At 41.2% G+C, this 22,758-nt stretch overlaps 1 protein-coding gene across 2 annotated transcripts in view; it reads left to right on the top strand.

The window, feature by feature from the left end:
* Positions 1–22,758, top strand: part of Cdin1 (CDAN1 interacting nuclease 1) — a 215,709-nt gene that overhangs the window by 108,198 nt on the left and 84,753 nt on the right. For both annotated transcript variants that reach the window (XM_057780761.1, XM_057780762.1), the window contains exons 9-10: positions 7,142–7,207; positions 7,759–7,864. In XM_057780761.1, the coding sequence (XP_057636744.1) occupies positions 7,142–7,207; positions 7,759–7,864 (172 nt within the window). The remainder of the gene's footprint in view (positions 1–7,141; positions 7,208–7,758; positions 7,865–22,758) is intronic.

Raw genomic sequence — 22,758 nt, 5'->3', positions numbered from 1 at the left:
AATCCACTTTGAGTAGTTGGCATTTAAAGTCTTAGAACATATCAAGAACTGCCACCCGTATCAAAGTTCAAGTGCACAGAGCATGCTCATCTTAGAATTGATCCGGAAGTATAGTGATCCTCCTCCTGGTGACCTCTTCCTTGAAGTCACTACATTACCGGTACCAACAAAATTTAAAAAGTAAAGAGAGAGAGAGAGAGAGAGAGAGAGAGAGAGAGAGAGAGAGAGAGAGAGAGAGAGAATGGGGGGGGGTAGTTTTACGAGACAAGTTTTTCTATGTAACACTCCTGGCTGTCCTAAAACTCGCTCTGTAGACCAGGCTGCCCTCGAACTCACAGAGATCTGCCTGCCTCTGCCTCCCTAGTGCTGGAATAAAAGGTGTGTGTCACCACCACCTGGGGAAATGTTTTACTCATTGTGTCTCCAAGTGACTCGTGAGACTGGGCTTTTCAATGCTGTACCTCTCTTCAGTTTTTTATTTTGAGAGGAGATTTTAGCTTTTATAGGGGCTTTTATTTTGAGAGGAGATTTTAGCTTTTATGGGGGCTTTTGAGACCTTTGGGCAGAAAGAGCAGCGGCGTGCGGGAAAGAAATGTTGGCAGTGAGGAGACGACAGGACCATTTGCACCTCTAGGAAAACAGTGAGGAGCTCGTCCTGGAGACAGCCGATAAACCGCTCATCAGCACCGGTTGGCATGTCTCCAGGTCAAGGGGACTTTCATTAGTGACTCGAACAGCCGCTGTTGGGTGCAAATTCTTGTTAAGTTTAGCTTAATAAGGATGGCTCTGGAGATATTTTATTCTTTCCAGCGAATGTTGCCCTGTTAGTAGACACTAACAATTACTTTGAGTGACACCTGAGAGGCACTTACTTTACCCCTGCCTCATTCCTTCCCCCGATGTTTGGACAAACCAGTATATTTTACATGGGCACATTTCTAGCATTTGTGTATTGTTCTCCGGGACTCCAAGAGGGTTTAATGTGCAAAGCCATCGACTTTGGATGTCCCTTGCCGTAAGAAATTAGGATCTTTGTTTCTAGGAGTTCATCTGTTCCTGCTGTTTTCTTCTCCACCTTTAAAGCAAGCGTGCTGTGCCGGGGCAGTGATCTTGATGTGCTAAACAGGGGATTATGACTTCAGGGGAGCAGTAGGCAGCAGGAGCAGGTGAGACTCAGAATGCTAAGATTGTTTACCTGCAGATGTTAGCACTAATAAGAGAAGAAATAAAATGTGATTATGTAGGCAGTAGGGAGCAGAGATGCTTAGATTTTTCATAAGGAATCAACCACTTAAATGCCTGTCTATCAGAAGGTTAAAAAGAAGGTAGGTTTTTAAAGTGGCAGGGTTGTGCTATTAGGGACATAGAGAATTGGAGTTCCACCCCCTTCCTGAAGATATTGCAGCCGGAAGAGGCTATCCTCAAATATGCCTGTGCACACTTCCCTCTAGAACTAAGACAGAGACCCCATAGACTTCCCCTGCCACTGGAACATGCATGCTCTCTGAAACACCGAAGAAAGGGAGTACTGTGCACTGCCTGCTCCAGTTCTGCGGCCCTTCCCTCCCTGTTGCTGTGGTTAGATAGTGGGCCTGCTGTTCTGCGTTCCTGGGGTCTGGGGACTATTGTGATTGTTAGTGGCAGAAATGCAGACAAACTATTGGACTTAAACACACAAAGAACTGATGGCTTCTAATGTGGACCCAGTAACTCCCAAGGGGAGAACTTTGCCTCTGGTGTGTCTGGAGTTCAGAATGGGGTCACCCATACCTCCCTCTGTCCTTCTTGGGATGCACTTTTCAATGCTTCCTTCATTCTCAAGTAAAGATGATCACTGGCAGGTACTACTTTGTTTATTTCTTAGAATTATAATCTAAGAAAAAGTTGTGCTGTCATCTCAAAAACAAACAAAAAACACAGAAATGACTCTGTTATCAGCTGGTCTGGATCTAGTGCCCAGTCAGAGCTGGGTGGTTGGAGGACAGTTTACTAACTACCCAATAGAATCGCAGTGCCAGGATAGCAATGCCAGGCAGGATCACTACAGGGCAGCCAAATGAAATAGTCTGTTCCTGCAGTGAACTAACTGTACTTTCCCTCTTTATTCTCCAGAACCACAGTTTACCCGGAGTCAGATCTCGTACTATTACTACTGAACTGACTCAGTGATCTGTCAGTATTTGCAGATTTGTATATGAAGGCACACATCTGTCTCAGTATGGGCTCTTCTTGTATGTCTCTGTGAATATGCCTCTCCATGGATACCAATTCAGAAGAAAGCTGGAGGAGACAGGCTGACATTCAACCGCACATCAGGATTTTGAGGTTGGCAAAGGCTGCAGGGACTTTCTAGGCTCCCTTGTTGTTTAGGAGAAGCTGGTTACAGTCTTTGTGTTACAACTCAGAGCCCTCACAGTAGCCTCTCTGGCTGTTTCTTGTTTGTCTGCCATGCTGATTTGTCTCTTCTTTAAAGCATAAGGCCAAAGGGACTTCCAGTAATTTGCTTTGTTTTAGAAATTTGTGTATCTCATATCCATAACACCGAGCGGCCAGGGTGGCCTTCCTAGCCACTCTTCAGCACTCCAGCTTCTTGACCTCCTATTTGATGCCTATCTTCAGTGCACTTAAGTTTCCCCTAGTATTGCCCCCTAAAGACATAAGCAGAGGACAAGGTCAGAGCAGTCAGTTGTAGTCCTTATTAGGGGCTTTGAGAAGAGGCTTTGTAGAAGAGATATACTGTAACGTTAATTTTAACTGATGCATGGTTTTGAACTCTCTCTGAATTTAGTAATGATGTACGTGGTTTTAAAGAATTTTTAAAAATCATTTGGTATATTTTATTTCATATTCACGGGTCACTTCAAAATGTTACTTCTAACTTTCAAATGCTGCAAACTGGAATTTTGCACAATTTCTTGGTAAATTATATTTTTCATAAATTTAAAGATTTTCATGAAATAATACAGGTTAAAGAAAACATTTTCTACTAGTCTTAAATATGATTCTTAAGACTATGTTAACTAGTTTCAGATGTGTCGTGTTCTCTGACTAAAACTCAACCCTTTTAAAGAAAGAAACTGTGTAATTAGCAGTAATTGCTTTGGATACTTTGGGTCTTTCAAGGAGATAATTCAAAGGACAGAGAAATTAAATGTTCACAATGTTATTTAGGCATATGTAATCCCTTTTTACAATATCACCTAAGAATAGGCCTGGCAATGTAAAAATAAACAGAGACCAGCATTGTTTTTGTACAATTTAAATAATATTATTTAAAAGATTTTTAAATGCACATCCATTTCTTTTATGGATGCAGTTTTGTTGAGTTTTGAGATGTAATGTCAGAGGGAACCAAAGAAACTCTGGAAATTAAGATTATTTGGTTCCTCCAGGTGGTACCTACTGATCACACAAGAGGAAAACAAGTGTTCCTCACACTTCATAAATATCACACATGATCCAGATTACTTATTGGCATAATTAAGAATAGTGTAGAGTTGTGCAGACAAAAAGAGTCTTGGTTGGCATGGGCTCATTCTTCGTCCTTTGAGAAGTTCAGGTCATGGTGGACAACTTACCTTCTTTGGGCTTCTTTTAGGATATATATATATATATATATATATATTAGAATGTAGGACTAGTTGCCTCTAAGACTTTTCTAGCACAGAAATACTGTTTCTTGAGGTTCTGCTTATCTATAATTCTTCATTTTTAGATGTGAAGGCTAACAAGTATGCTTTTATGTGATAATATTCTAATGATTTATTTTGATGATGAAATCTTGGGCCACGGGATTAATGAGTTTAGGAGCTGTGAACTGCATAGGTTTATGTATGCACCTTGAGCTAGAAGAGTCTTTCTGCCTATCTCCTGTGTTCACTGAGGGAGGTTGGTAGGCAGGGTGGGGCGAGTATACAAGAGTGCAATTTCGGATCATTGCCCTCTCTTTTTCTCCTCTCTTAACTAATATTATTTCTTTTTTTTCTTTTCTTATTCTTTTTCTTTGAGAAGACAGCATATATTTCAGCTATCTGGTTCCAGCTAGAGAGTCACAAATTCTAAGTAGTTAGCTAAAGTATGTATAAAGCGTAAGAACCCATATGAAATGTATGGCTCTTGGGAGAAATGTAGATTGCATACTTACCTATAGTAGAGGGGAAATCTGTAGAGATAAATAGCCAGATGTGATCATGTTCCCAGTACAGAATGGGTTTGTGGAGATGTTCTCCCCAAATCTAAGGACCAGCTAAGGAAGGCATCACCTAAAACACTAGTGATGAAAGAGAGGAGTATGAAGGGGAAGGGGCCACTTCTGTCCTTCACACCTGCAATGAGATGAGGCATGGACATCCATAATCACGGCAGAGATTTCAAAAGAAACCTCAACACTCGGGAGGCAGAGGCAGGCGGATCTCTGTGAGTTCGAGACCAGCCTGGTCTACAAGAGCTAGTTCCAGGACAGGCTCCAAAGCCACAGAGAAACCCTGTCTCGAAAAACCAAAAAAAAAAAAGAAACCTCAAACTTTGGACCAACTTTACTGCGTCTGTGCTTTGATTATGCCCAGGGAGTTAAATTGAGAGAAAAATATCACCTGTGTAAGAAGGCAGGCTATATACAATGCACTCTTACTTCATTTACTTTCTAGGCTTCACATATGTGTGGAGAATATGCTGGTAGTGAGAGGGACACAGAGAGTTCAGGCCTCAGAGCAGCTCCACTGGTGGGTGCGATCCTGTTGGCACCGTCACTGCGAAGGAGCCAACACAGAATGGCTAGGAAGAACTAAGGCTAGAGCAAGCTCATAGCTTCAGACCCCTGAGTTGAAAATGGAGTGTACAAACCAGAAGTTTAGATAGTGTTCTAATGTTAGGAGCACATTTGGAACCCAAGGGCCAAGAGAGAAGCATAATATGAAAGATGGGAAGCTGGGCCAGATAGACAGGCTGGCCTTCAAAATACCGAGTGGAGTGAAGATTGACAGAAACTTCCATGAGGCCCAACATAGTGCACAGCCTCTTCACAAGTGCGTCTGCCTACACTTGCATTATTCTTTCCTCTGAACTGTGGCAAGTTGTTCCCTCCTTCCCTAAGGAAATATGAACAGGATGGGAAACCAGTACGTGGGGATGGGGTATAATATGGAGGTGTGATGTATGGCACTGAGAGTTTAGTAAGTGAAAGAAAGGCCATTTCAGATGTTTTGAATAACCTCTTATTATAAGAAACAGTGGTAAAGACTCAGACATGGAGATGCTGTGCTGGGCTCAGTTACTATAGGATCATCTTAGTCGGTTCTGAAAACATGGAAGGAGGAGAGGCGAGGAGAAGGCAGACAGACTGACTGAGTCTTTATCTCCTGGTACTTTGGAATTCTCCACGAAAAAAAAGATAGGTACTTCCCTAGCCTCACTAGTAGGATGGGGTTTGGGGTTCGGGATTCGGATTTTCGCATTAGAGAAGCCATGGCATTGCAGTTGCACTGGTGACTTGGTACAGCGAGAGGAGTGTGGTCAGCCTGTAAAGTGTCTGACTGCACTTGTGGGTTGTTGGTGACCTTTGAAGTTTTGTTTTGAGCTGCTGTCAGAAACATAATCATTTTTCTTTGTGAAACAAATTATAACATCTACAAAGACTGAAGAAGATAGGATAATTTTAATAAAATATTGTCTGTCTTTTTAATGTCAGTGGGCTTTTCAAACCATTCATTGCTTATCTAATGCATCGCTCAAAACACTACAGTTGAATAACTTTTCTAGTTAGTTTTTCATGGTCAGAGTAAAGCTACAGGGTAGAGACTTTCCCGGTGTATTTCTGTAGCCCAATTTCAGAATTCTTTTCTTTTAAAATTAAAGTTAGTTTGATTTGTATTTCATTATTTCAACAGCTTAAAATTTATTTTATTTTATTTTGTTGTCTTCCCAAGAGGGAAGACTGTCCTAGCATCAAGCATCTACAATCTGAGTAAAAATACCAACTTCTAACTGCATTCCACTTAGATATCGACTTTAATGTGTGTCTTCTCATTAAAGCTTATTTATGTTTAAAATGCTGACCTTTCAGGATGTACACAATAATGCTCTGAAACAGAGCTTCTCAACACTGGCCATGAAACCACTGTCTTGGGCTGACAAATGGATTGGAAATAAGCTACCCAACACTGGGAATGGGCCATTAATTTTAATCAAAGTTGATGCAGGAAGGCCAGTGGGATGCATGACAATGTCAACAGCCCAGTAGGTGTTAAGAGACCACTCGGCCTTCCTTGTTACTTGGTTGAGCCATTAGTTGAGGTTGGGTGAAGACAGAAAGCCATGCTTGGAATTGAATGACCAGGTCACTCCAAAATCTAATGGAGAACTCCCCGTTCCAAAGATCACATTGTAATGCCATTAGTAGTCAAGGACAGCATTTAGAAAATACTGGGAGGCTTTTTTTGTTTTCTAATCAAGCACTTTGCTAGTTTTTCCAACTTTGAGTTCCTGTTTCCCTGCTTTCTTCTGTTCCAAATGGGGATCATTGATATTTACAGAAGAAACTGAAAAGATAGGGAAAATATCTTCAAGCCGGTTTGCTTTTTAGAAGTGTATACTGCAGACTGTCAAACTCTGAGCTGAAAGAATCAGTTGTATGCCCAAGGAATTAAGCAAGGTAACTAACTGTGCTGAGCTCGCTTTCTTTCTCCTCATGTATGGGAATAGTTTTATTAATTGAATCTAGAGTTTCTCGGTTGTTTTAAGAAAGCATTTATTTCCTGATTGCGAAGGCCCCTGTGCTTCCGCCTCACTGTGAACTGTCACTGTTGACTGCTGACACTAGCGGACCCTTTCCTTCCCGTCAGTAAGTATATTTATTTTGAGAATTTTCAATTACCAAAAAAAAAAAAAGGTAGCTCCTGACAACTTGGATTAATGATGTTTATAATAAAGACATAAAAATGCAAAAAGGACAAAGAAGCATTCTTGTATCTCTGATTCAGGTTTGGGAAGAAATTCATTTATTCTGACACGGCATTGCACGCGTAAGAAAGACACGTATGGCTGCATTAGTAATTTTTACACATATTTAAGAAAGAAAAGCAATTATATTGCTGTCTTTTTAATGGACTGCCGCAATAAATGATGATGTTTGTTCTTCCTGCAGATGAAGACGAGCTCCGTGCAAAGGGCTATGACAAAACACCAGACTTCATTTTACAGGTACCAGTGGGTGAGTCCTTGAGCTTGATTCACATGTAGAGGGGATGTTTTCCACGTGTTACTATTAGCAGGTGTTTTTACAGTAACTTTATAACACCATGTTGAAATGGGTAAAACTGTTGGCAAAGATTATCTTAAATTATATCGTAGGTGGTTCAGAAGCAGCCTGCGCCTCAACACTTTTTCATGTACTTGAGGAATGAGCATGCCTCCTAAAGGCCTTTGTTGAGATGCCATTTTCAACTCATTTCTCTGAAATTTGAATATTTAAAACACAGTTTTGCCAGACCGCCAGGCCCACTTTGGTCTCCTGGCGACACATCGCTTGTCGAGCTGCAGAACAGCATCCTGAGTACTATGAAAGGGAGTTGTGAAGAACGGGGTGAGGGTGACGAGGATGGCAGGATGAGCTTGTGGGACCAGTGTGCCTGGCAGTGAGCTCCCTCACACACGTGACTAAAGCCCTGCTCATTAATGTGAAGCATAGAGAGGCCAGTGCACAGCCGAGGCTTTTCAATCTTCCCTTTCCTTCGTCGTGATTAGTAATGCTTTGTCCCTTAGCTGTGGAGGGGCACATAATTCACTGGATCGAAAGCAAAGCCTCATTTGGTGATGAATGTAGCCACCACGCCTACCTGCATGGCCAGTTCTGGAGCTACTGGAATAGGTAAGGTCCCATTATTTTTCTCTTAAGATAAACGATACTCAGCTGAAGTCTCATTAGAAAAAAATATTTTGTTTAGCTGGTAAAAATGCTAGGAGCCTTTTTTTTACCCTAGTAAATATAGGCTCTGATTAATGTATTCATTTCAGATAATTTAAACTTCTCTGCTTTCATAATGTTGCTTCATTTTTTAAAACTTAAAAATCTGTGCTTAAGGTCAAAACTGGTATAGTCTATTTCCTGCTTTACGGTGACTACATTAGTGTCACCTCAGATCCGGATGACAAGCTGTGGTGCACAATACGGTATAGACACTGGATTGTTATCCTTTTCATGGGGAATTTATGCTTCCTTTTAGACTATAAAAGCTAATTTATTCTCTGTCTCTGAACACAGTATCCAAACCATATGAAAAATGGAAATAATTTGCATTGCAACAGTAGCAAAGAGTTTACCTACCAATTTCTGTAACCATCCTGATGAGACTGCAATCTCCACAATTAAGGGGTGTAGGTGGAAACAGATGTATCAACTACCTGCTGTGGGCCTGGACCTGAAAGTTATTTCAGTTAGTCCTTACAAAGAGGTTACACCTGTGTGTGTGTGTGTGTGGGGTGCTTATGTACAATGGTTCGTGTGAATATATGCATATATATATATATACATATGTGTGAACATGGGTGTGAGGGCCCCAAGTTGACACTGGATGGTCTTCCAGATTAACCCAACAATTTATTTATTGAAGCAAGTTTTCTCACTTAGACTAGAGTTCACTGATTCCAGCTTGTCCTGGGGAATCTCATCTCTACCCCTCCTTCCCCCATTGCTGAGATCCAGGCAACAATCATGCCTGCCTGGCTTTGACCGAGGTGCTAGGGATTGAATTCCAGTCCTCACACTTGTGCAGCAATACTTTTCCACTGAGCTATCTTCCCAGCCAGGAAGTTACTTTTATCCCCATTATAGAGATGAGTGAACTGAACTCGGAGGAAGGAAGTAGTGGCGTGCTACTCTGCTAGTTCTCACAGGCCTGCGCCTATCACGCTCCCCATCCATTCCGTTTCTGACATAAGTCAGTATCATCTGCAGTGCAGCTGCCGACTCCTTGGCGTCTTATGGTGGTTTTCCTTTATGAACACAAGAGGTGGGTCAACCTTTCCAGACTGACGGTGCTTCTGTCGTTGGCCAACAGTAAGGACACAGTAATAAGATGACACATGCCTAGATGAGCAAGGAAGGAGATGGTAGTATCTGCAGGCAGTGGTGTGGGTCTGGGTGGGAGGCTATCGGATTTGGCATTTTATTGTTACTCAGCTTTACAAAAGGCCAGCAGATCTCGCCTGTGGCAGCTGTGCTAAACTACGCCTACTCTTCGCCATGGTAACAGTGATCACGACAAAATGCTGAATGTAATGGTCTTCTTGATTTTCTTGTGTAATTGTGCGTAGCATCCAAGCTTTGCTTTACAGGGATGGAGGAGGAAAGTGCAAAATGTTTTAGAAATCAATGCTGCTTCAGCGTTTCCTGTGTTTTATTCAGCCATTATTCAAATTAGCAGTAATGTGGCAAATTGAATTTTAGATTCTTAGCGATTTTCTGATGAGTTTGAAATAGTAAAGAAAGCATCATTTTTGATAGTATAGGGAAAGCAATGACAAGAAAATCAAATTGCCTAAGTTCAGGTTACTAAAGAATTAAAAAGAATTGATCATGTGAATTACTGTGCATTGAGACTGAGTTCCCCTCTTTGGTACTGGATACATCTTTTCTGAAGAACAAATGGAAGTTCAATTTCAAATAAGAAGGCTCAATTTAAAATGCTAAACTCATATCTTCATTCTAAAAGAATTCAACTGTTGAGTGCCTCCTACACAGCTCACACCAGTCAGAGAGAGACACATCAAATAGTCTAGTTGCCTCCAGGGGTAGCCTGTGCATTACCGACATGGCAGAAGGGAGCATGGGTGGTCAAGAATTTAATACAGTTTCTGTCCGGTTAGGTTGGGCTTTGTTCTGTGTTTGTTTTATTTTGTTTTGTTTGACACAGGTTATCCCTATGTAACCTTGACTGCCCAGAACTCAACATGTAGGCTTCAAACTCCCAGAGATCCACCTGCCTCTGCCTACAGAGTGCTAGGGTTTATGACACACACCTCATGCCAAGCTCCTTTTGTTTGTTTGTTTGTTTTATATTATTATGTTGCTTTTATTATTTTTATTCATTATTGTACATAGAGTATTATTGTTTTACGTACCTGAACATATTTTTTGGATGTACGTTGGCAAAGCAGGCATAATTTATATGGAGCATGTTGCATAATAGGGAAAGTTAGCCTTGGTTTTAAATGTTCCAGATCATTCAGGGAAGACAAACCCTACAGATAGTCACCAGTGTTAGCAAATGTCTGCAGGTAACCAAAGGAACGCAAATAGTGCCAAAGTGTGCAGTGGAACACTGGAGCATTTACTTCAATACAAATAGTGCAATGTAGTAATGTAGTAGTCGGAATAGATTTACCAGTGGCCCAGAGTTTGACCCAAGGCAATGTTAGCCATCTGTGAATGTTTGGAATCCTAATATTTTGTGAACATGGCACATAGAACAGGTGGCAAATTTTTCAGCAGTAGAAGAAATTCTTTCAAGGGTAGTTGAAATTCTTTCAGGGGTTAGCATTTGGACTAAACTAGTTGTGTGTGTGTGTGTGTGTGTGTGTGTGTGTGTGTGTGTGTGTGTGTGTGTGCAAGGGGGGGTCTCTAGTTAACAAGAAAACTCATGTGAATCTAATTGCCATACATTTCAGGGTAATGATTAGATTTTCATGTAAAAACGTTCAATTCATATATTAAGACAAATTTTTATAATCTCATTTTCCCACGCCAGTAATGGCTGAATTATGCTGACATTTTCATAAGAATTTTTTTCTTAATACAGTGTTCTTATTTAGCCTTCAACAGGTTTGAAAGTTGGTCATTTACTCCATCTTTACTTATTTATTTTTTTCCCCATGACAGGATTTCTCTGTGTAACAACAGCCCTAGATGTCCTGAAACTAGCTCTGTAGACCAGGCTGGCCTCGAACTTACAGAAATCCACCTGCCTCTGACTCCTGAGTGCAGAGATTAAAAGTGTGTACCACCACCGCCCCACATTCCATTTTTATTAAAACATTTGATTTTCTTGTCTTCTATGATGTCTTCTCTTTTTGTGTTTCTTGCCTCTATGCCAGAAATTTCCTTGGTCTTTTTCACTGGCTCTTCTTCTTGACCTCTGGGTCAAGGGACCCTAGGACTCAGTGCCCACCCTTCTTCTGTCTACGTCCATTGCTTGGGTGATCCCCCAGATATTTCATCAGATCATGTGGTATTATATGCTACCTCTATATTGGTTTCTGCTAGTGTTGACTCCCAGCCCTAACACAGACTGAGATGAATTTCTGCCTGTCCTTTATGGTATCTACTACGTGTCTTAGAGTTAACATTCATAAAACTAAACAATTGTTTTTCCCTCAAACTTGTTATTCTTCTATTCTTCCTCAGTTCAGCTAATGATGCCACAATTTGCACTCAGTTCAAAAATCTAAGTTGTATTGCAGATCCATTAGCTCAGTTTTCACTGTGTCTCAAAGTGTGTATTCATTACCGTCTCACCTGCTCTTGCCTAAGCACCCATTGGCATGTCTTGGCCAAGTACTCTAGTTTTCCAAACTGATTTTCCCAAGTCCAATCTTAAAGCCCGGTGGTCAGCTTTTCATATCCCAGTCTTGGAAAATGTCATATTGTATTTTTCCCTGTTCAAAACATTTAAGAGCCTTGCTGTCACATTTAAAGTAAAATTCCAACTCCTCTCATGTTCTACCTTGGTATCCAGGGCCCTCTGCATGATCTGTCCCCCCCCCCCCCAGCCCAATAGTAGATACACACACCTGATACAGATAATAGTCGAATACCTTAATAGCCCTTTTAATTTTTACGATTCCTATCACACCCATTCTCTTGGTTTTTCTTGTTTGTACTTGTTCCTTGTTTGTACTTCAAAACCTACTTCGTCCTTTTGCCTGGAAGCTTCTTTACTTGGGTCTCCACTTTTCTTCGTGTGACATTCAGAACTCAGCTGATTTCCCATCCGTGAAAGGACACTCTTGACCATCTGATCTAAGATGTAAACTTCTCAGTCAGTCTTGCCTCCTCACAGGGCTCTAGCCCTACAGGAATGAGTGATGAGTGAGTGAGTGAGTGAGTGAGTGAGTGAGTGAGTGAGTGAGTGAGTGAATGAATAGAAAGTAGTGAAAAACTGCTGTATAAAACTTGTCAAGAACACATTCCATTTTATACTGTTATTTTTGAAATGTCTCTCTCATTGCTTTGATATCAAACTTTAGAAATTTGTCTCAATTTGCCCTAATTCACCTTTTAAGTTCTGCAGTGCAGTCACATTTTCAAAATAACATCTACTGTCTGAAAAACAGTACTGCTTTCTTAACCCCATTTTGGTATGAGCCTTGACTGATTCCTCAAAACGCTCCCTTCTGTCTCTCTCTCTAGTCAAATAGAAGCAGCATTTGGTCCATAATGCAACCACAAACTATCGAGTTCCACCAGAAAAGATTTCTTTATAAAACCAACACTCAGAAGCCTTCTCCCCCTCCTCCTCCTGTAGCTCTGAAGTGAGTTCTTTAACAATTAGGCCTGCATTGTTAAGTTGACTTTCATGTTTAAATTAAAGTTAGAGGAGGAGAGCAGTTTTGTAGTTGAAGGCCAGATTCTATACTTGATTCTAACCTGCTGCCCATCAGAGGAGCAGGATAATGAAGAACTTGGCCAAGAGAGATCCTCATGCTGTGGTGACTGGTGTCCAGCAGCTGCCGACTAAGAACATGGCAGTGACACACAGGGTCAGGCTTTCTGCTGTTCTTGATGTCCTCAGGAGCATCAGTTTGAAAGGGGCACTGCTGTGGGACTCCCCTCTGTATGCTGTCGGGTGAGCTTTGTGGAGACCATCTAAGCTGACCAGCTGGAATGATGAGGTTCCGTGTGCTTAGACTTGGTCTTTCGGGATAGTCATTCTTGAAGGTATGGATGGAGTCTTGGACTTGATCTTTCGGGGTAGTCATTCTTGAAGGTATGGATGGAGTCTTGGACTTGATCTTTCGGGATAGTCATTCTTGAAGGTATGGATGGAGTCTTGGACTTGATCTTTCGGGATAGTCATTCTTGAAGGTATGGATGGAGTCTTGGACTTGAGTCCAGGCTGTGCTAATCTCATGCATGCAAACAGCCGCCTGTCCTCCAGAACCCCTTGTTTCCTCCTCGAGAGAATGGAATTAGCAATACCTGTCACACCCTGTTGCTGTCAGGTATTTCATACCTGCGAAGTGCTTCCATTCTTGCTGGTAGTCAACAGATATTAATTCTCCCCTGTCTTTGTCCTGTGTGTCACTGTCTGGTGGAATTTAAAGGCATTCACACTACACAGTGTGAATCGCCTTCTTTGACAGATAAACTCCTTAGGTAACTTTAACGTTCAGCTTGGCTGATGTCTCCTAAGGAAAGCTCGGTGCCTTCGGAAGGACACATTCCTATATCCTGCTGATGATTCCATAGCAGTTATCAAACATTATAATTGGTGTTTGCTTGTCACCCTCTTCGCGTTAATGCCATCTAGTTGTTTTATCTATCTTTAAATGCTCAGAGATTGGCAGAGTGCCTGTCATACAGTAGGTGATCAGTGCATAGTTATTCATTGCATGACTGTGATGGATATACTCGTACTTAATAGGCAACAATAATTTAAATCAACTGTTAAAGATTATATAAGACATAGTGACATTAAACCATAATTGGTTCAATTTTTTTCTTGAGAATGCTATCCTCAGGACAGTGGAAAATATCTCAATTTCTAAAACATTTTTATATACTTTATAGATGAACAAACTTTTACAACCCTATTTTAAAGAAGTATCATAACTATTTTATATGATTTTTAAAGCAGGCAATGAAAGGTAACCACGTGGCAAATGCATTTTGTAAAGTTTTTCAGATAAATATTTATAGTTGCTTGGTTTGCTTTGTTGAAATGGGATCTTACTCTGTAGCTCAGGCTTGCCTTGAGCCCCTGGTAATCCTCCTGTCTCAGCCCCTTGAGTTCTGGGATTTCAGTTATGGTCCTTCTCACCCAGCTTTACATTAGAAAAGGACTTCTCTGGTTTGTAGTTTGGCCTGGAATGCCTTGGAAACCGAGTCGAGGACAATTAGTGCTTTCTTTAGAGATGAGAAAACAAATGGGATCAAGGGAAGGAGATGAATGGAAGCCTGTCTCCTGCATGTCCATATTTCAGTTATCCATCAAGTCAGCAGACCTGAAATAAAATATTCTACCGTACATGAAGATTTACAAGTTCAGATTTGTGTTAAGGATCCGCATACCCCTTAGTCTGAGATTGTTTGTAGCCGTGTAAGTACAGGGACCCCACTACCCTGCTTTATCCCTCTTTTCATCCAGCCTGCACAGCCATGCCTCATGCACATTCCTGAAACCCTCACCCTCAGGCAGAGGTCTGCACTCCAATGGTTAACCCTGAGAGGGGTATTTTGGCTCCCTAATTAATACATTTCAATGCCCTTGTAGTGAAGAGTACCACCTAAAACAGGTTGGGAGACAAAGGTCAGGTTGCTTTGGCCCTGTAGAATCCTCACTGTGTGAACTGGATGTGGACAGGATGGGACCAGAGCATCTGCTCAGTTTATGTTCCTGGCATGGACCCGTCTCGACTGGGTCTGAGGGACAGTATCAAAGGAAGCAAGATGGGCATCTTCCAAAGCTCTTTTGTGTCCTGGCATTGAGGTCTGTGGAGATGAGCACCTGAGGAAACAGGACCTTAATCACATTGTTGTGCTTCTACAGAGTAAGAGCTAGGTGACATCTGTCAGAGTTTTGAACGTTTGGCTCCAGAGAGTCTACTCTCCTACAGGCAATGCTAAGCTAATACCTTCTGCCACAGAAATTGATTTGAGTTCATTTCTTCCCTCTCAGGGCTTTTTACAGATCAGTTATTTGTTCAATGGTCTGGTTGATTGCTTTCTCTGGTCAGAGATAGCCTAAGAGGAGGCTTTTGAAACAAGGCAGCCAGGCAACCAGAATTCAAGAAGGTATGTTTCAGAGGATGGCCCAAGTTTTTCTTGTATTAAGATACTTTCAGGAAGCCCGCAATTAGTCAAATCACAGATTTCCAGTTATTTCAGTCTTGTTCAAAGCAAGGCTGATCACATCTGTCGTAAGTCAGAGTTTGTGCCTCAGCAATAGAAGCTCGTGCAAACCTTCAATTATGGCAGCCTCAGAAGGCGCTGCTGCGGTACGCTAACAAGCAGTCATCAGCACCAAGAGACAGATTGACTAATAATTAGCCAATGCGCTGGAGAGGACTTCTGTGAAGGTAAAATATAATAATTTGCCTTTCCATCCCTCATAGAGGAGTTGCTTGTGAGATATTGACGTCCCATTGTTCAACAAACACTGGACACTGTTATTAGCTAGAGCAACCTCAAAATATTTGATAACGATGAGGAAACTGTTTTCTGTGTGCTTAGTACCTTCATGAGAATGTTTTCTCAGAATAGTCAAACCATTTCATCTGCACCTGGAATGTAAACCACCAGGCTTTCCCCAGCAAGGAGTTTGCACAGCATCATCCTTCATGGTTTGATGTGAGGACTTAAAACAGAGTTGAGCAAAGAAGTAGAAATGGAGTGTTAGGTCTTTCAGGTGGGGTTTGCAACAAAGACATGGTTGTTGCAAATCTAGGAAGAGTTTACACAAAAGACTAAAAGGAAAGAAAACAAGACTTCTGGGAAATGTCCATGGGTCACGGTTTCTTTACCTAGGCGCCTATGTGTCTGATTGCTACCTTGAGGCATGTTGAAGAGCATTCTGAAGGAGACGTATTGAGCAGCTTCACCAATCCAGGGAAGAATGCAGTATTGAAATGATAGCTCTTTCTGCTGACCCCATGAAGTGGAGTTCATCTATGTCATGCGGGGTTCAGAAATGTTATGTCAAACCAAATCAACGAAGAGAGAATTGAGTGGCCACCAGAGAAAGCAAACCTGTCATTCTGATCTAGCCACACTGACAGGTGAGAGAAGGGTGACAGTCTGCTGATGGAAAGTGACAGCTACAGTAGCCTTAGATCCAACAGCCTAGCACCTCTCCATGCAAAGACCCTTTCTGTAGTAAATTCTAGAAACATGAAGATCAGGTTGAAATGGATGTAAACTTCACCTTGTATTCCTATCACGTGGAAAGAAAGCATTTTGTCCACATGAATACACACTTTATTCTTGGAGAATGCTTTCATTGCAATGATAGGGTCTGGGTGTGGCCACTCTTTCTTTGGACCTCCAGCTCCCAAATAATGACATGGAGACTTTATTATTATTAGGTAAGCTTGGTCTTAGCTTAACCTTGTTCTCAACTAGCTTTGAAAGCTTAAATTAACCCATTTTTATTAATCTGTGCTCTGCCACATAGCACATTACCTCTCCTCAGTACCGTAAATCTGACTTCCTATACATCTGGCTGGACAATTTCTTGCACGTCAGATTCTTTCCCAGAGTTCCCATCTCTTCCCAGAAGTCCCACCTATCCACTCCTGCCTATCTATTGGCTGTTCAGCTCTTCATTAAACCAAGAAAGTGCCTTAGGCAAGTGAGGAAGGACAGGGCCACACCTTCACACAGCATACAAATAGATTATCCCGACTTCTGGGCCCTGGAAATTTATTTTATTTTGAAAACCTTAGATAGTATTGCTAGTCTGTATCTAGCATTGAAGTACTGACCTGGCCTAGATTTTATTTTTAATTATGTATCTGTGTATGAGTATGTGAATGTGAGTACAGTGCCCATAGGTTCAGAGGTGAGCTGCCCAACCTGAGTACTAGGAACCAAAAGATCTCTGCAAGAGCAGCCAGTGTTCTTAACCACTGAGCCATCTCGTCAGCCCACCAAGTGGAATTTTAAGTGGGGGTAGGAATCTTATCTATTAGGACACACTGGTTCCAAGCAGCGAATGTGTTATTCCACAGGCATGCCAGCTCTGTCCTTAAGTGGTTGACAAGTGAGGCTTGGTGTAGTTAATTCCAGAGACAACACCTAAACCCTGGTCTTCTGTAGTAATATTTAGTTTGTGTTTTAACAAATAAAGCTTGCCTGAAGATCACAGTACAGTGCTAAGCCACTAGAGGCCTGACAGTGGTGGCATCCAGCTTTAACCCCAAGATTCAGAGGCAGAGGGATCAGTATGAATTCATGGCCACCTTGGGCTATACCAGATTGATCTAGTCTCAGACAGAAACAGAGCCAGGGGGTGTTGGCTCACGCCTTTAATCCCAGCACCAAGTAGATGGAGGCCTGAAGGGATTTGGCTGGACAGAGAGAGGAATATAAGACTGGAGGAGACAAGATCTCAGTGTAGTCTTGAGATGGAGTCTAAGGATTCAGAGAGGACACAGACTGAGGAGAGGAGTCAATCCGAGGTCAGGATTGCCCCTTTGGTCAGGATTGCCCCTTTGATCTGAGCATTGGTAGATTTAAAATCCTCTCTAATGGCTGGCTGCTCTGCTTCTTTGATCTTCAGGCATGCTTTATTTGTTAAAACACAACCAAAATATCACTACAGTCTTCCTATCAATTCTGTAACTATGCCTTTTTGTTCCACCATGAAATTTGATGTAAGTCTTGCTGAGAAGTGTTGCATCAAGTACTTTATTGATTAATGAGTACACTATGCCGAAGCTAAAAATCTCTCCAATACAAGAAGCCTGAGGACTCACCTCTGTGTGGATGGACAGAATGAACTGGGTAGTCTGTCTTTCTCAAGAGCCTTGTGCTGTATTCAGAATGAATCTGTAGAGTCGGTATAAAGCCTGTCACTGTGCCCACACATCCAGAATATAGTAACCCTAAGTTGTTGGGAGTTCAAAGCCACAGAACCAAGGAGTTGATTTTGCCATGATTCAAACATTAATTTCAATGATCAGCTTAAATTCTGGAGACTATTTGTTAGGAAGTATATATTTTTAAATGTTTAAGTAGTGTGTCTATTTTATTCTAATTAGTTTGCTCCAAATAAAAAGGCTATTTTAATAAGTACTTAAGAGAGCTTTTTTCGGGTATAATTATATACAATACCTGTATTTGAAATATATAGTTGGATAAGTTTGGCATGTATATATACTCAGAAAAGTATCACATGGTAGATGATGTGTTTGACTAGCACCCTTCAGAGTTAACAGTCCTTTTCCCGGATGTCCCTTTCAAAGATCCCTGGCTAGGCCCTACTTCCTGCCTTTCTCACTATTGTAACCAACAGACGTCTGGGTTTTGTAACATCTTTCTTTTTGTTTTGTTTCTATTATTCTTCCTTCCTTTTCTTTTTCTTTTTCTTTCTTTATTTAGTTAGGTAGGTACTTACTTACTTATTGGCTTTGTTTTACTTTACTTGCTTTTATACTTTTTTACATTTGAATTTTCTGGTATTTCCTATTAATGAAGCTATTATTCTTTTGTTTGACTTTCTAAAAAAACACAACAGAATTATTTCAAGGTGTCTTCCTGTGGCCGAATTGCCAGTACATTTACTCGGCAAGCAGTAACTTTTTATATAACTTGTGTTTTATTTCATAAATTTTGTTAATTTTGCAATAGTATTCATGGATACTGGACATCCATGGTTTACTTTTCTGTTTAAATTCTTTGTCCAATTTTGATATTTAAAGTGTTATGGGTCTTATGGTATGAATATGAGTTCCTCTTCAGTTTTCGGAAAATCTTTTTCTGTTGTCAGTATTGTGGAGCTTCAGAGACAGTTGCCCAGCCATCTGGACCTGAGGTGCATTGTTGTTCTGTTGCTGAAAAGTTTTATAACTATGAACTCAGTGCAGTAGATGTAGGAATTCTCTTATATATTTATATTGATTACGTGAGCTTAGAACTTTGTCTTTCAGAGAATTTGTCCTTTTATCTAAGCTGTAGAATATACCAGACTAAACTTGCTTAAAACACTCCCTTATTATTTTAATACTTGTTGACTTTTGTTATATTACCTTTGTTAGTCCTACTGTTGAGATTTATATCTCTTCTTTTCGAGGTCAATCTGCCTAAAAGTTTGTTGAGTTTTGTTCTCTTCAAACAAAAAAAAAAAAAAAAAGAAAGAAAGAAAGAAAAGAAAAGAAAATTTGCCCAGTTTATTTGTTTATGTAATATTTATATAATTTCTTTCTCTTGTATTGGAGTCTATTCATTTCCCTTATGTTTCTTAATTTCAACTTCATTTTCTCCTTCCTGAGTTTTCTGGGATAGAAGAGCAAGTTGATAGATTGAGGTTTCCTTAGGGTGGGCATTTGGATGCTCCTGAGTCCCCGCCAATCATAGCTGTGCCCTCTTTCTGCAGTCCTCATACGCTGCCATTCAAATCCATGTATTTTCTACTTTTTTTTTGATTTTCTGTTGTTTTGGTTTGGCTTATTGAGGCAGTATCTTGTTATATAGCCGGGATCCCCTAGAACTCCCTATGTACGTAGTTCAGGCTAGCCTACAGCTCACAGTCCTCTTGCCGATATATCTAATAAGGACTAGAATTATAAGCATCCTCCACCCTACTGGCCTGTTTATCTCTCTTTTGACTCACAAACTATTTTGTTTCCCAATATTTGAAACACTGTTCTGTAGCCCTCTGTTACCGGCATCTGATTTCGTTCACTTGAGGTCAGACAGCAAATCTGAATTCTTTCCTATGTACTGGAATTGGCTTTACTGTCCAGACCACTGTTATCTCTTTGCTGTATTCATTGTAAAAGAAAATTATTTATGCCTTTGTTGGCTGATGTCTTGTGAATCTTACCTTATCCAGAGTTTGTTTGCCTTGATTTCCGAGACCCATGGTATGATAGTAGGAAATAGAAAATCTGAGAACTAACCAATTCATAAGTTTAAATTGTGGGCTCTTCTCTGTGGCATGGTAAATCTCACCCCATCCTCTCCATCTTGCTCATGCTGTGGCCCATCCCCCTTCGTCCAGAGCTGCCCATTAGTTAATGGCAGGTCATCTCGACTGTTAGCTTGATTGGTGAATTACCTTGGTTTTTGTGACAAAGTAGCCCTTACTTTACTTAGTAACACCCCAACAGTACAAGTGGAACGGTGTCAAAGAGGCACCAGGGCAGAACACGGAAAAAGCTGGCATGTGCGGCCATGCTGCAGAGTAGAAGGAAGCATCGTGCATATAGGCTTCAGTGCTCTGCTCGGTTTTCAGGCATCCTGTGTCGTGAACACAGTATCCCTTTCCGTCTCTGCGTTACTCACAGGTCTGGAATCCACTGTGTGTACCTCTATTCATTAGTTTTCTCGCTGTGACAGAGTAACTGACAGAAGCACTCCAGGGACTCAGAGGTTCAGCGGTTCAGTCCATCATGGCAGAGGGGTGTGGAGAGCAGCACACATCATGGTAGACAGGAAGCAGAGAGAGGACAGGAAGGGCTTCCTGTAGGATATGCCCTGCAAAGACACCCATGGCGATCTACTTCTTCCAACCGAGCCCCCCTCCTTGTCCAGCGTCCAGCACCTATAGTAGACACTTGAGACTTTGAATCTACCAGCAGAGCCGTCCTTTCCATAAGTGAGAGTACTTACCTAATCCTCCCCTAGAGACCTGCTTTTCTAATGTCCTACCGTTTCTCAAGCCACTCAAACTGTCAGTCACAGTTCACCATCTCACCGGCTCTGTCCTGGGCCTCTGCTCTGTAAACTCTAGGTGGTTGTTCTTCCCATTCCCCCACTACAGTTTCTCAGTTAAGGAGCCACCGGGCTCCTCACTCTCTGGAAACCGTCTCTTAAGTAGTAACTGGAGTGATCAGTGCAACCACCCCTTCTTTTCTAGTCCTTCATGGATCACCCCATGACTCACTCGTGCTCTCCTCACAGAAGAGAACTGTATGCATTCTAGTTTATAGAATATGATTTTCCAAGTCAACAAGCAACTAGAGTGAGTCAGAGGCTTGCCATTTGCCACGCTCAAGATAAATTAAATATCTGAATGCCTTATACCCATAATACAAGCCATCTGCCTGCTGTCCTTGCCCCCTTACATTCCTTCAGCCTAGTCTTTAAGATTTGTATGAATTCCATTCCGTTTCACTCCCTCTCCTACCCCAGTCACTGGCACTCAGATGTTTCTTGGCTTTGTTCTCTATTATTTTCTCACATACATTCTGCACTATGCTTGATAACCCTTGCTTGATTTTCTTAAATTCCTTTTTCCATTACCTTCCTGTGTGTTGTTGGCAGCTGTGGTGATTACCACTTCCCCAGTTTTAATTTAGTCTTACACCATACATAATATCTCATTCAAGTGACAATGAGTTTAAAAATTCATCAGGGACTAAAGAGAAGGCCCAACAGTTAAGAGTACTTGCTGTTCTTACAGAAGACCTGAGTTTGGATTCAGCACCCATGCCAGGTGGCTCACAACCATAGTTCCAGATCCACTGGGTCCAACGACCTCTTTTGACCCTTGAGATTACCCACACACAGATATACACGTGCACGCACACACTCATACACTCAAGGAAAAATAAAATATAACTTTAAAAAATGCTTCAATTTAAAGCAAAGTCCCTTCATTTAGTAAAGAGAATCATTTAAGGATCCCTAAAGTTCATAAGCTAATGTAAATAAGATTCAATCTCAATCTTCCTTGATGGCACCAGCTGTGGTAATTTAAGGGCGCTCTGGCTTGATTATGGTTAGGAAGGTGAGGCCATTCTTTGTGGGTAACAGGCTGCTAGGTAAAACCATATTGAACTCCACGCTAGCCTGTAACGTTTAATCAGTCCTCTCATTGCCTTTCATTGAATGGGAAATGAATATCTTCACCACTAAAAATTTCTATTGCTACAAATGCAAGCAAACAGCTTTATTTGTATTAGCAACATTGGTGTGTGATTAACCTTTGTAGATTTTTGTTGAGTTCCCACATAGGGATGATATAGTGTGGATCTTGGAGCATACAAAAGTAAGCAAAGTTCAATCATGTTTCAAGAAGCTTAATTCAATATGATCGGAAAACATGTACATATATCATAGAAGTAGCTAATAGTGAGCCCTGGCTATGCCGAAGTGCAGGCTTCTGCACTTGCAAGTATGGTTTGCTTTAAGCTTCATACTTCCCTGTGATGGAGACAGCCATATTGTATCCACATGTAGTATAAGAGCACCAAAGCAGGGAGAGGATTAGTACATGGGTCAAAGGCACAGAGAAAGCTCAGGGAAACAGTGTACTAGAAATGCGGTCTGACCAGGTCCTGACTTTTGAATGGGTTTTCTTGTAGCAGTGCTGAGAGTGGACAGAGATAAGAAGCTGAAGGTTGAAGTCACTGAAATAATCTGCTAGTTCTCAAATTATCATGGCAGCCATGGAAATAGAAAAGGACTGCAGAAGCACCAAGGAGCGGTAGCAATGGAATTCATAGAATTTGACAAGTATCGTCAGTGTCAAACACAGTATCAATAAAAATGTTGTATCGAGGGGAGTGAGAAAAAGATAATTTGGGGGTTTTAATGTAGCTATTAGGGAGACTAATCGTGTTATTAAAGAATTAATAAGTGGAAAATAATGTACATTAGCAGTCACTTAAGTTGAGCTCTTTAGAAATGTCCTGAGGCAACTGCTCTGTGGGAAGGGTTCCGAGTGACGGGAAGAGACAAGTTGACTTAGGGACAATCTGCAGTGGAACAGTTGTGATTTTTCACAGGGGGAAGAAATGTTTTTAGTTTCGTGAATATGGAGAGAAAGGAGATACGTGCAACATGGCATCAACAAAACAGTTTAAGGAACTGATTGGCAG

The sequence above is a fragment of the Chionomys nivalis genome, chromosome 9 (assembly GCF_950005125.1).
Source record: "Chionomys nivalis chromosome 9, mChiNiv1.1, whole genome shotgun sequence".
In the NCBI taxonomy this organism is placed as follows: Eukaryota; Metazoa; Chordata; class Mammalia; order Rodentia; family Cricetidae; genus Chionomys; species Chionomys nivalis.
Note: the sequence above shows the minus strand (reverse complement) of the source record. Positions and strands in the feature narration are given on the sequence as shown.